This window comes from Entelurus aequoreus, linkage group LG03 (genome assembly GCF_033978785.1).
Source record: "Entelurus aequoreus isolate RoL-2023_Sb linkage group LG03, RoL_Eaeq_v1.1, whole genome shotgun sequence".
Classification (NCBI taxonomy): domain Eukaryota; kingdom Metazoa; phylum Chordata; class Actinopteri; order Syngnathiformes; family Syngnathidae; genus Entelurus; species Entelurus aequoreus.
Genome location: NC_084733.1, coordinates 63,329,318 through 63,342,486, shown reverse-complemented (window position 1 = coordinate 63,342,486; position 13,169 = coordinate 63,329,318). Strand labels below are relative to the sequence as shown.

At 39.6% G+C, this 13,169-nt stretch overlaps 1 protein-coding gene across 1 annotated transcript in view; it reads right to left on the bottom strand.

The window, feature by feature from the left end:
* Positions 1-9,154: 9,154 nt before the first annotated feature.
* Positions 9,155-13,169, bottom strand: part of LOC133646712 (eukaryotic translation initiation factor 2-alpha kinase 3-like) — an 84,976-nt gene continuing 80,961 nt past the window's right edge. Inside the window, exon 18 of the mRNA XM_062042408.1 lies at positions 9,155-12,282. Coding sequence (XP_061898392.1) covers positions 12,100-12,282 — 183 coding nt within the window. The 3' untranslated portion in view covers positions 9,155-12,099. The remainder of the gene's footprint in view (positions 12,283-13,169) is intronic.

The following is a 13,169-nucleotide window of genomic DNA, read 5'->3' as shown; positions in this document are numbered from 1 at the left end:
AATAAATATTAAAAACTTTTGCCTCCCAGCTTTTATATACGATTTAGCTGCCTTTCAGTGGAACAGAGTTGCTTTAATTGATGATATTGAGATAGCGTTGAAATACTTTTATAATGAATTTCAACGTATAGTCAATAAACATGCTCCCTTTCGAAAACTTAAAATAGTTAAAGGTCGAAATAATTCCTGGTTTTCCTCTGCAATTGGAAACCTTCTCAAAGAGAGAGACGTTGCTTGGGCCAGGGCTCGAAAAACAAAGACAGAGGCTGACTGGCTTAGCTTTCGCCAGTTTAGAAATAAATGTACTTCGCTTGTTAAGAGGGCCAAGTCTGATTTTTACCTGCATGAATGCAAAAAACATATAAATGATCCCAAAAAGTTTTGGCAAACCATAAAAGCTTCTTTAAATCATGTGACAACAAATGACTTTCCAAGTCCTTTAATTACTCAATCTGGTACTTTGTCTGATAAGACAACTATATCAAATTGTTTTAATGAGTATTTTGTTTCTGCCGGATCCTTGTTTGAGTCGTTGAATCCTCAATTGTCAAATGTTGGTTTAACTAATGTTAATATACCAAATACACCACAGGCTGTAAATAGACGCAGCACCTGCACTTTTGAGTTCACACCTGTATCAATATCCGAGGTAAACAGTGCACTAAAGAGCCTGGACACAACTAAAGCAGCAGGACCTGACCAAATTGAACCCTTTTTCTTCAAATTGGCTGCTGATTTTGTTGCTGAGCCTCTCTCGCATATTTTTAACCTAAGTCTAACAAGTAAAAGCATTCCAAAAATCTGGAAATCTGCCTTTGTTCTTCCCCTGCTAAAAGGGGGTGAACCCACAAATATAAATAAATACAGACCAATTTCTAAATTATGCATTTTAGCAAAATTGTTTGAGAAGATCATCAGTAACCAGCTAGAGGATTTTTTAGAATCAAACAATATTATATCTCCATTTCAATCTGGTTTTAGAAAACAGCATAGCACTATTACAGCTGCTCTTAAGGTCCTCAATGATTTAATCGAGGCTGTAGACGGCAAGAAATATTGTGTCGCCCTATTTATTGATTTGTCAAAAGCATTTGACACAGTAGACCACAGTCTGTTAATTCAAGCCCTTCATCACGTTGGATTATCTAAAAATGCAGCTGCTTGGTTCACAGACTATCTCTCCAGCAGAACACAACGTGTACAGGTGGCTGAGACCACCTCTTCATTACTGGACATTACCAAAGGCGTTTAGTTTAGTTTATTAAGGATCCCCATTAGTCTACACCGCAGTGGAGACTATTCTTCCTGGGGTCCAGGCAAAAAACATCACACAATCACAAAACAAAAGATTAAAATGCAGTACAACATGATCAAATAATAAAATGTTGTAATACAAAAATAGCAACAACAAAGAACCAAAAAAATAATAATAACTTCGAGTTTACATAATATTGTTCATACCAAAGATAAAAAGAGCAATATAAAAATAGATATATATATATTTTTGCAAAAAAATAAAAAATAAAACAAAGAACCAATGGCCTAAAATATATACATTAGTGTACCAAAGACAAACAGTAAGTGACGAAAAAAGTTCCATCCACCATTTTCTACTGCTTGTCCCATAATCAATAAAATAGTCAATAAAAACAGTCATGACATTAGGTACAATCTAGAATAATCTCTTTCCGCAATACTTCTCCTCTTAGTCTATTCTTAAAACCCACTCTGCTGGTGATTGATACCAGATATTGTGGAAGTCGATTCCAGTAAGTGATTGCCCTATACATTACAGTCTTTTTCAAAACATCACTTTTGGGTTTAAGACGGGTGAAAGCACCTCTTAGGGCTAACCTGGTACCATAGTTGTGACTTTCACTAGCAAGCAACAGCTGAGAATACAGATATGAAGGTTTACGGTATGTATAGATTGTTTTTAAAAATAGAATCAAACTACACGCTACTCTTTCACCAACTCTCATCCATGACAATTCATTATGCATGATCTCAACGCTAGTTCTAAATGAGCAATGGAGAGCGAGTCTGGCAGCTCTGTTTTGGGTAAGCTGGATTTTATTGAGTTCTTGTTTAGATGCATTAGACCAGATTGCTGGGCAGTAGTCAATATGTGACAATACAAGGGATTGTATAACTTGTTTCGTAGTTGTGTTAGTTAAAAAATAGGCACTTCTTCTTATGATTGAGATGCTTCTGCTCATTTTTGTTACTATGTTATTAATGTGAGTGGCCCAAGATAGTCTTTCATCTATTGTAACTCCCAGCAACCTGGCTTCTTTAACTTGTTCAATATGAACTCCGTTCAAAGAAACATTCAATATGCGTTCTTTTCTATGAGCATGTTTTGAGCAAATAACAAGACATTTTGTTTTGGAAATATTAAGTTTCATCTTATTTTCTGTAACCCATTTAGAAATCTGCATAACCTTGTCTTGTAGTATACTGCTCAGGTCTGTGCAATTATCAGCATAAGCATATATTGTTGTGTCATCTGCGTAAATTGCACAGCAACCATTCTTTAAAATACATGACATATCATTTACAAATATTGAGTATAATAAAGGTCCCAGGCAACTTCCCTGGGGAATACCACAATATAATGTTTTAATATTTGAAAGGGTTCCATTGAACATGACACATTGCTGTCTGTTGACTAGGTAGCTTTTCATCCAGTTAATCGCTGAGAGTTTAAAACCATAAGCAGACAGTTTTATAAGTAGTAGTTTGTGGTCAATAATATCAAAAGCAGCACTAAAATCTAATAGCACTGTGCCAACTAATAATTTACTGTCAATTTGTTTTAGCCAGTCATCTGTTAATTGTGTGAGAGCTGTGCATGTTGAATGGCCAGTTTTATATGCATGTTGAAAGTCTGAATTAATGTCATTTATAGAGAAATAATTTTGAATTTGCTTAAATATAATTGTTTCCATTAATTTTCCTAATACTGGTAAAATGCTAATTGGCCTACTATTCGATCCAGTGAATGCTTCTTTCCTATTTTTTGGTAGAGGAGTTACTCTAGCAACCTTCCATATTTGAGGATAGATTCCTTCTTTAAAACTTAAGTTAAAAATATAACATATCGGACTGGCTATTATTCCAGCTGACAATTTTAAAAGTCTACTATCTAGATTATCATGACCACAAGGTTTGTTAGATTTCAACTCAGACAATAGATTTTCAATTTCCAATACATTAGTGACTGAGAATTCAAATTTACATTTTTTGTCCTGCATGATATCATTTTTAATAAGTGACTCAGATAGAATACAATTTACAGGCAGCATGCCATTTCTTATAGTATCAACTTTACTTATGAAATAATTGTTGAAGTAATCAGCAATTTCTTTGGGCTTGGTGATAAAGCCTTCACCTGATTCAATAAATGCTGGTGTTTTTCCCATTTGATCTCTACCCATGATTTGATTGAGAGTACTCCAAAGTTGTTTTCCATCATGTTTAATTTCTTCAATTCTAGATTGGTAGTACACCCTTTTTTTCTGTTTATTTAATTTGGTGACTTTGTTTCTTAAAGAGCGATATGCTAGCCAGTCCTCTGAGCTACCTGAATCTACTGCAACTCTTTTCCGTACATCTCTATCTTTCATCAAGTTTCTCAGGTCAGAGTCAAGCCAAGGGGCTTTGACAGATCTGACGGTGAGCTTCTTGATGGGTGCATGCTTATCACAGACAGAAGAAAATGACTTCATGAATTCATGCAGAGCTGCTTCAGTATGCTTTGACTCAAATACACTGTCCCACTGTATGCTATGTACGTCTTCAATAAAGGCATTATCACAGAAATGTTTGTAGAGTCTCTTATACATAATTGTAGGTCCAACTTTGGAGACTTTCACTTTTCTTGCTATAGCAATCATGTTATGATCACTAAATCCAATTGGCACAGAAACAACCTTTGAGCATTTATCTACTGAATTAGTAAAAAGATGATCTATGCAAGTTGAAGACAATACACCTGAATTGTTCATATTTATTCTGGTTGGTAGATTTATCATTTGAGTTAGGTTACATACAGTGGCAGTGTCATTAAGCTTTCTTTTCATAGGGCAATTTTTTGAGAGCCAGTCAATATTTAAGTCTCCTAAGAAATACATTTCTCTGTCTGTGTCAGAAACATTCTGAAGCATTGCACACATTTTTTCAAGATATGCTGCATCAGAGGAAGGTGGTCTATAGCAGCAGCAGATTAGTAATGGCTTTAGATGTGGCAAGTGAACCTGGATCCAGATTGCTTCTACATCTGTCAAGTCCAGATCTCCTCTTTGCTTTATTGGAATGTGGTCTTGTACATAAAAGGCTACTCCTCCCCCGTGTTTGTTTCTATCAAGTCTAATTATATTGTAACCTTGTATAAATATTTCAGTATTGTCAATTGAATCATCCAAATGAGTTTCAGAAATTGCTACTATATGTAGATCATTTTCAAACATTATTTTACTCAACTCAATTACCTTGTTTTTCAGACTACAGATGTTCAAGTGGGCAATTCTTAGTCCTTTTTTGGGAAGTTTGATAGACATTTAAAGTTAATAAGGATTTACAGAATAGATGTCAACTCTAAAAACACAAAAAACATATAGATCAGCAAACCACACACTATGCAAATTTATCCAAATCATTTAAGTTCCTGACCATTAGCACTTGTGCCTGCTCAGGTGCACCATTTAGCTTTATGTAGACTTTGCAGTTGGACGACCATGTTGCTTGTATTTTTCCCTCTTTGCGTAGGTACCGAGCTCTTTTAGCAATATCAGCATTGCTCTTGGTTAAATGTTCATTGAGATAAACATTTGATCCCTTGAGCATCCTACTTTGTTGCAAAAGATTGATTTTGAATTTTCTATTTGCAAACCTCATAATGATGGTTGCCGGTTTGCTTTTATCTTTCTGAGGGAAACGGTGACAAGCTTCTATATTCTCCTTATTTATGCTAATTCCCTTTTCTTGGAGAAACTTCACCACGTGCCGCTCCACTGAGTCCAATTCTTGGTCCCTGGGCACTGATCCCTGGACCTCGGACCTCACTGCAGCAGCAAATGACGCAGGTCGCGTTGGCAGACCAGTAACAATGACATCGTTCATTCTAGTATATTGTTCTAAATCAGATAATTTACTTTTCAGTTGCACAATCATATTGTCTTTCTCTTCATTTTGCTTCTTCAGTTCCTTAATATCTTTCATCATGCCCATCAAAGTGTCTTGCTTACTTGTCATTGCTTCCATTTGGTGTGCCATAAACTCCACTGATTTCCGTAGCTCCTCATTGGATCTCTTTAGTTCTTCCATGTCTCTTTTGGTGGCCATTGTTAATGATAGCTGCTAGGCCTCTGTTGAAGCCTGTAGCCGGCCTGATGATGGCTGCTGGGCGATGGCTGAAGCCTGGAGCCGGCCTGATGATAGCTGCTGGGCCTCTGCTGAAGCCTGGAGCCGGCCTGATGATAGCTGCTGGGCCTCTGCTGAAGACTGGAGCCGGCTTGATGATAGCTGCTGGGCCTCTGCTGAAGACTGGAGCTGGCCTGATCTGGTGGAACAGGCTGGAGCTGCTGGAGGCGTAGAAGCTGCTGGTATCCTGGGCCTGGTGGTGTTAGCAGATCTAGATGCTGCTCTCTAGTGCAAATGCATACAACAGCTGGCCTGTCCTGATGGTGGTAGCTGCTGCTGCTGCTACTGAGGCCCTGGCCTGGTTGTGCTGGTAGCTGCTGCTGAGCTACCAGCACAGATTAATAAGAGTCTCAAACAGTAAAAACCATCCAACTCTTTTCTTTGCATATCCACTTAAATTAGCACTGGGTGGACAATTGGTACTTTGAATAAAAGTTGTATATGTCTAAAATACAAAATTATAGACAAAACTGGTTGAGATCAGCTCAGACCAAACACACAAGTTCCACAAGTCTTAACTCATTCTCTTTCTATGCCACATCAATGTGGAATGCGCTCCCAACAGGTATAAAAGAAAGGGCATCTCTATCCTCCTTCAAAACCGCAATAAAAGTTCACCTCCAGGCAGCTACAACCCTAAACTAACACCCTCCCCGGATTGCTAATAATCAAATGTAAACAATCAAATGCAGATACTTTTTCTTATGCCTTCTGATCTCTCTCGCTCTCTCTATGTCCACTACTTGATGTCCATATCCTACCCCCCCCCCCCCTCCACACCCCTGATTGTAAATAATGTAAATAATTCTATGTGATTATCTTGTGTGATGACTGTATTATGATGATAGTATATATGATAGTATATATCTGTATCATGAATCAATTTATGTGGACCCCGACTTAAACAAAAACTTATTCGGGTGTTACCATTTAGTGGTCAATTGTACGGAATATGTACTTCACTGTGCAATCTACTAATAAAAGTCTCAAACAATCAATCAATCAAAGACAACGACAACACAACCACAGGCGCACACTTCTGTGCGGACTGCGGCTGCGCGAACACAGGGGCGCGACTATCATCTCCCGGGCCTCTCACGTGAAGGCGTCATTTTAAAACATATTTTAATGTTGCTTTTACCTTCACTTGGTTGATTTAAATATGTTTGATATTTGCATGACGCTCACCTTACAATAGAATGAAACCACACAGGCACTGGTCACGTGGGTATGAGTGATGCCGTACCAGGATGTAAATATAAGGACGCCGTTCACAAAACAGGGGAGACGACGCTGCATTTTTTGTTTTTATTATGCCATATCACTTTATAGTAAAAACGCTGTGTCCGTTTGAAAGGTCTTAATAAATCCACCTTAAATGTACTTTTATCGTATCTTTATCAAGTGTGTCATTTAAACACATCCCACCGCCACCTCTCAGACAAACAAAAACACTTATATTTGTTATTATATTACTGTATTTTAATGGTCCTATTACATACAGAATTAAATGCACAATTGTCATATAGTGCCATTAAATCTCTTCCTGTTGAGTTCTACAAAGCAGGGGCGGACTTACCTTCAGGCAAGCATGCAGGCAGTCGCTATGGGCCCCTAAATGTATCAAAAAATACAATTAATAAAGTTTTCCTTACTAAAAATGTTTGGTCTTTTATCTATACATATTAGTGCACAATATGTAGTATTAATTACAATGTTTTTCCATTACCTTTTACTTCCGCCAGTGCATGTAAAAACCTGCACTGCAACATAATTTCCCCATAGTGGGATCAATAAAAGTCTATCCTATTGAAAACTGGTTCACTTTTGTACAAAAGAACTTGAGAAACACTTTTTAAAAATATAAGTCTAGTCAAATGGCCGTCGTCACAAAATTCCAGCCTTCACAATAGGCGTTATGCGTGACATCCTGTCCAACTGTGCTAACAAATTAATTGGCTTACACGTTGTTAAATATTGTTTAATATTCCTATCAATTAAAGTACATAAAGTGTGTGGTAGTTTCTAACAACTTTTTTCCTATGCTATATAAAACGGTGCAGCTAATTTAGGGCTTTTTTTTTCCCCGCTGAAGGCCACAATACAAAACGTTTTCTAAAAAAAAACAAGCAAATCCAGTGAGGTGTTTTATTCGCTTACTGCAGTGTACTTCCATTTAGTCCAGGGGTGTCCAAAGTGCGGTCCTGGGGCCATTTGCGGCCCGCAGATAATTGTTTACCGGCCCGCCACACATTCTGCAAAAATTGCAAAATTGATAGTATTGCAAAAATAAAAAAAAACATTTAAAAAAGTGATATGAGGTGAAATCTAACAAGAAAAAGTTGCAATGTTGACACAAAGCTGCCATGCAGGCTGTTTTTTTTTCTTTTTCTTTTTTTTGCCATTGCTCCAAAAAAATATGTGTGATGTCTGTAGGAGTGTTTTCATGCATGTGTAGGTCCTATTGTAATGTAAGCATGAGCTAATATGCTAACACATTTACGAGTATCTGTCTTAACTGCAATTTTTTGTGTTGTTTCAGTTTCACAAATTCCTCATTAAATTTGCCAAAACGTCACTGTGGAGTTATTGAGTCTGTTTAGCTGATTGGAGAGGTAGCTTGCGCAGCTAGTGGGTCCATGACGACGACTTCTGTTTTGTTTGATCAGCTGTTTTACAGACACGTTTGGAAACAATTAAGGGGTGTAAATAAACATTTACAGAATATTTCTGTGTAAATAACTCATTTCACAACGTATATATCTGCAGCTAATATACAGAAAAATATTTGTTTTCACCTTAAAATTTAGTGGGTGTGGCTTATATCTCAGTGCGCTCTACAGTCCAGAAAGCCCCTAAATGACAAAATACACCCCAGCTAGTGAGAAGTCTACCATAAACCATACTTGCCAACCTTGACACCTCCAAATTCGGAAGATTGGGGGGGGGGGGGGGGGTTCTTCTTCTTACTCGTCGTCCCCATGTCTCTTCTTCGTTCTTCTGCTTCGTCTCCTTCTTGTTGTGTGTGCAGTTGTGCACTGAGCTCCAAAAGCCGTTGATGTTATTGTAGCGTCCCGGAAGAGTTAGTGCTGCAAGGGATTCTGGGTATTTGTTCAGTTGTGTTTATGTTGTGTTACGGTGCGGATGTTCTCCCGAAATGTGTTTGTCATTCTTGTTTGGAGTGGGTTCACAGTGTGGCTCATATTAGTAACAGTATTAAAGTTGTTTATACGGCTACCCTCAGTGTGACCTGTATGGCTGTTGACCAAGTATGCCTTGCGTTATCATTAAACCAGTTAAAAGATCATACAACGTGTCAGCGTTTCTTGACATCTTCGTGTAAAGTCCATCGTTAAACCCGTCCAACGGTACAATGTTTATATGGAGGAAAAGCGAACGCCTGGACAGCATGCGGCTGTTAAGGGGTAAAGGTTTCAGGTGAGAGGACGTTAAAGGCAGTGTCTTTAAGGCACGCCCCCAATATTGTTGTCCGGGTGGAAATCGGGAGAATTTCGGGAGAATAGTTGCCCCGGGAGATTTTCGGGGGGGGCACTGAAATTCGGGAGTCTCCCGGGAAAATTGGGAGGGTTGGCAAGTATGCCATAAACACCAGGTTTTACATGCAAAAAAGGTTATGACAAACATGAAAAACTGTGGTTCAAACCCCTTTAGTTCTTTTTTTCCTTGAAGCATGGGTGCACAAAAGGAAGACACAATTTGGGCAACCCACGAGTTTCCAACTGTTTTATTAAAGTCAGACTTGTAAGAAGTCAAAATTCCAACGCGCTCCGTAGCACGTTCTTGTTAAACGGCAACCTAAAACGGATTGATCAGCGGCATAAATAAAACAAATGAACATATGTACAATTCAGTATGGACAGGAACGGGACGAGGGAGAGAGAACATTTAACGGAGCAGAATGGAACCTCCCGTCAGATCGTGTTTTTACGCTAAAGAGAAAGGCAGTGGGAAAACGACTGACTTGTGGCGTGATTGTCCACAACCTTGTGCGACTGGAAGTCACTTTGCTTTACACAACCTCCCTGGGAACAACAAAAGCTCACTTCTTAACCCCGCCCATAGCGGGAATGAAAAAAGAAAAAAAAAGGCTCTTTAGAAAATGACAATTATTGAGGGGTCATGTGACTCTCAGCGTTTGGATCACATGACCAACATCAGGTCCACGCCTCACCTTGTCTACTAAAATGCAGACCTCAAGGCTTTACAGTCGGGGGGAGGGGCTGACGGCCGGATGGGGCGGGGCTTATCACGCTTCAAGTGTAATGAGAACCAGAATAAAAAGTAACAACAACTGTGTTCGATGACCGCAATAATATCAGAATTGAGGACACATTTCTTTTTTTTTTTTATAAAATAAATTTGGAATTTAGCGAGAAAAAAACAGTTTGGGAAAGAAGTAGCACAGCAATGTCATTCTAATAACTTGTTGCCATGTTGAAAGTATGCAAGCTGTTCCACTGTTAGTATGCAAATGTTAGCATGCTAACTTTTATGCTAGCATTCCAGCTAATTTTACACTTTTTAACCTAATAAGGATTCTGTTACTTGGCGCCATCTTAGAAGTAGGCTAGATGTTCCACTGTTAGTATGCTAATGTTAGCATCCAAGATAGTTTTATACATTTTAAACTAATCATCACAGATTTCACTACTTAAGTTATATTTTAGAAGTATGCTAGCTGTTACCATGCTAACATTTTATGCTATAATTTCAGCTAGTTTCGTACTTTTTAACATTATAATCATGAAATCAGTTACTTTGCGCTGTCTTAGAAGTTCGCTAGCTGTTCCACTGTTAGTATGCTAATTTTAGCACGCTAACATTTTATGTTAGCATCTAAGATCGTTTTATACGTTTTAATGTAATCATCACAGATTTCATTACTTGGCTGTATTTTATAAGTATGCTAGCTGTTCCCCCGTTGCCATGCTAATGTTAGCATGCTAACATCTTATGCTATCATTTCAGATGGTTTTGTACTTTTTAACCTTATAATCATGTATTTGGTTACTTTGCGCCATCTTAGAAGTAAGCTAGCTGTTCCCCTGTTAGTATGCTAATGTTAGGATGCTAATGTTTTATACTAACATTTAAGTTATATTTGGAGGATTATGTAAAAAAAAAAAAGTTTTATTTCAGGTAAATGAGGAGTTATATCACTGCAGTAAGGTGATATTAGAATAAAACATTTGGAATTTTACAACCCAAGAAAATATTTTTTTTTTCAATAATTAAATCTGTAATTTAGAAAAAATACAGTATAATTATGAGAAAAAAAGCTGCTGTTTTTGGATGGCTGCATTTGTAATATTGTTAGAAAACAGCTGTTTTCTTTTGATGAAGTTGAAATATCACAACAATAAAAGTCATATGGGAATACAGTCAAAAATGTGCAGAAAGAGTGACAATTTAACAAAAGTAAAGTAATAATAATGTGGGAAATACATTTTTTCCTTCTTGATTTGACTTTTTCTTGTGTTTTAGCGTGGCTCTGACACTCCTTGGTATTTTAGGACTGTGGTCTCCAACCTTTTTGTAACTGCGGACCGGTCAACGCTTGAAAATTTGTCCCACGGACCGGGGGGGATGGTATTTTTTTATTCTATTTTTATTTTTTGTCATAAAAAAATACAATCATGTGTGCTTACGGATATATATATATATAATGTAGGAACCAAAAATATTAATAACAGAAAGAAACAACCATTTTGTGCGAATGAGTGTGAATGAGTGTAAATGGGGGAGGGAGTTTTTTTGGGTTGGTGCACTAATTGTAAGTGTATCTTGTGTTTTTTATGTTGAATTTAAAAAAAAAAAAAAAAAAAGTTTTTTTTTTTTTTTTTTCTTGTGCGGATCAATCGATCCGCGGCCCGGTGGTTGGGGACCACTGCTTTAGGACAAATACCAGACTGAATTAAAAATAATAATTGTAAAAATAAAAAAATAAAGGAACTTCGCGCAATAAAAAAAATGAATCACAGATTGTCAAATGTATGCCGAGGCAGCAGGGTGTGCCATCACATGAAGCATGAGGGTAGAGTTTATAAACAACATTTGCTGTTTTTGAACTCTCTCTACATTCTCGTGTGCCGTGTTAAACGGCCCTTCCGGCCGCCGCGTGGACACGCTGAGGAGAAGTTGCTATGCAAAGGTGTGCTGGAGAGGTCCTGCTGGACATTCAGAGATGGTCTCCTATTGGCTCCTGTCTTACACTATTTATTTACAGCTTCCTTATGTACACCGAAGAAGAAAGAGGAAGGAGTGATGAAGCACCTGCGATTAAAAAAAGTGTGTGAAAAAGTACTGGCTTGGAGATGCAGAAGCAAAGTTGTCCTCCATGAGCAAGTTTTATACCAGGACATCAGCATCAATCTTGGGATCGCTTTTTGGTGTTACACGTCAGACACATGGGCTGTGCCTGCACCAGACTACGTGGTCAAGCGTCATCATCAGTGAAGGCCTCTCCTCGTGGTGGTCATACCTGAGGTGTAACGTGGCGGGGTGCGTCAAAGGTGGCCTCAATTGGCAGAAAACCAAATTCCATTCATGGGAAACTCTGCTGGCGCACATTGTTCTAACAATATTCACACGTTCTAAAGTGTGAGGAAACTTGCTTATGTGACTCTTGCGGGGGATGATGTCCACCTGAGGGGGTCAGGTGGTCGACCCCGGGCGGGCGGGGCGGCCCATGGACGAGGCGCTGTAGGTGCGGGAGCGCTGCCTGACGGCCAGCCGGCAGGGCAGTTCCAGCTCCTGGAAGAGAGGGGTGCCGGTGATGTCGGCCGCCTCGGGGCGCTCGCCGGGGCTCCGCGACAGCATGGAGCGCACCATGCTCAGCTGGGACGCACAGGAGAGCAGAAGACACGGTCAGGAGCGAGTCACATGTACAGTACGGAGATGTAAAACCAGCACAGAAGAATGCTGGGATAGCAGGGCAAAGGTTCCTCATTACAGATTATCCAATGGGATTATTGTTAATCTCCTTGCCAAGTAAGGAGTTGCATGTTATGAATAACCCCTCCCCCTCCTGCTCAATTTGTACATTCATCTATCTTCTTCCGCTTATCCGGGGTGGGCTCGTGGAGGCAGCAGCCGAAGCAGAGAAGCCCAAACCCTCCTCAGCTACTTCATCCAGCTCCTCCCGGGGGATCCTGAGGCGTTCCCAGGCCAGCCGGAAGACAGTCTCTCCAACGTGTCCTGGGTCTTCCCCGTGGCCTCCTAAACACCTCCCCAGGGAGGCGTTCAGGGGGGAAATCCTGACCAGATGCCACCTCATCTGGCTCCCCTCCATGTGGAGGAGCAGCTCCTTCCGAATTACAGAGACTCACCCTATCTCTAAGGGAGAGCCCTTCCACCCGCTTGTACCCGTGATCTTGTCCTTTCGGTCACAACCCAAAGCTCAGGACCATAGGTGAGGATGGGAACGTATGTCCACCGGTAAATTGAGAGCTTTGCCTTCCGGCTCAGCTCCTTCTTCACCACGACGGATCGAGCCAGAGTCCGCATCACTGCAGACGCCGCACAATACACCCTTCCCTCACTTGTGAAAAAGTACTTGAACTCCTCCACCTGGGGAAGGATCTCGTCCCCAACCCGGAGATGGCACTCCGCCCTTCTCCAGGCGAGAACCATGGACTCATTTTGGATTTGTGTCGTTTTAAAAACTTAATGTGCTCATTTTAACCGGATCACGTCATTACTGAGTGTGCTTGTAGTTCCTGCTC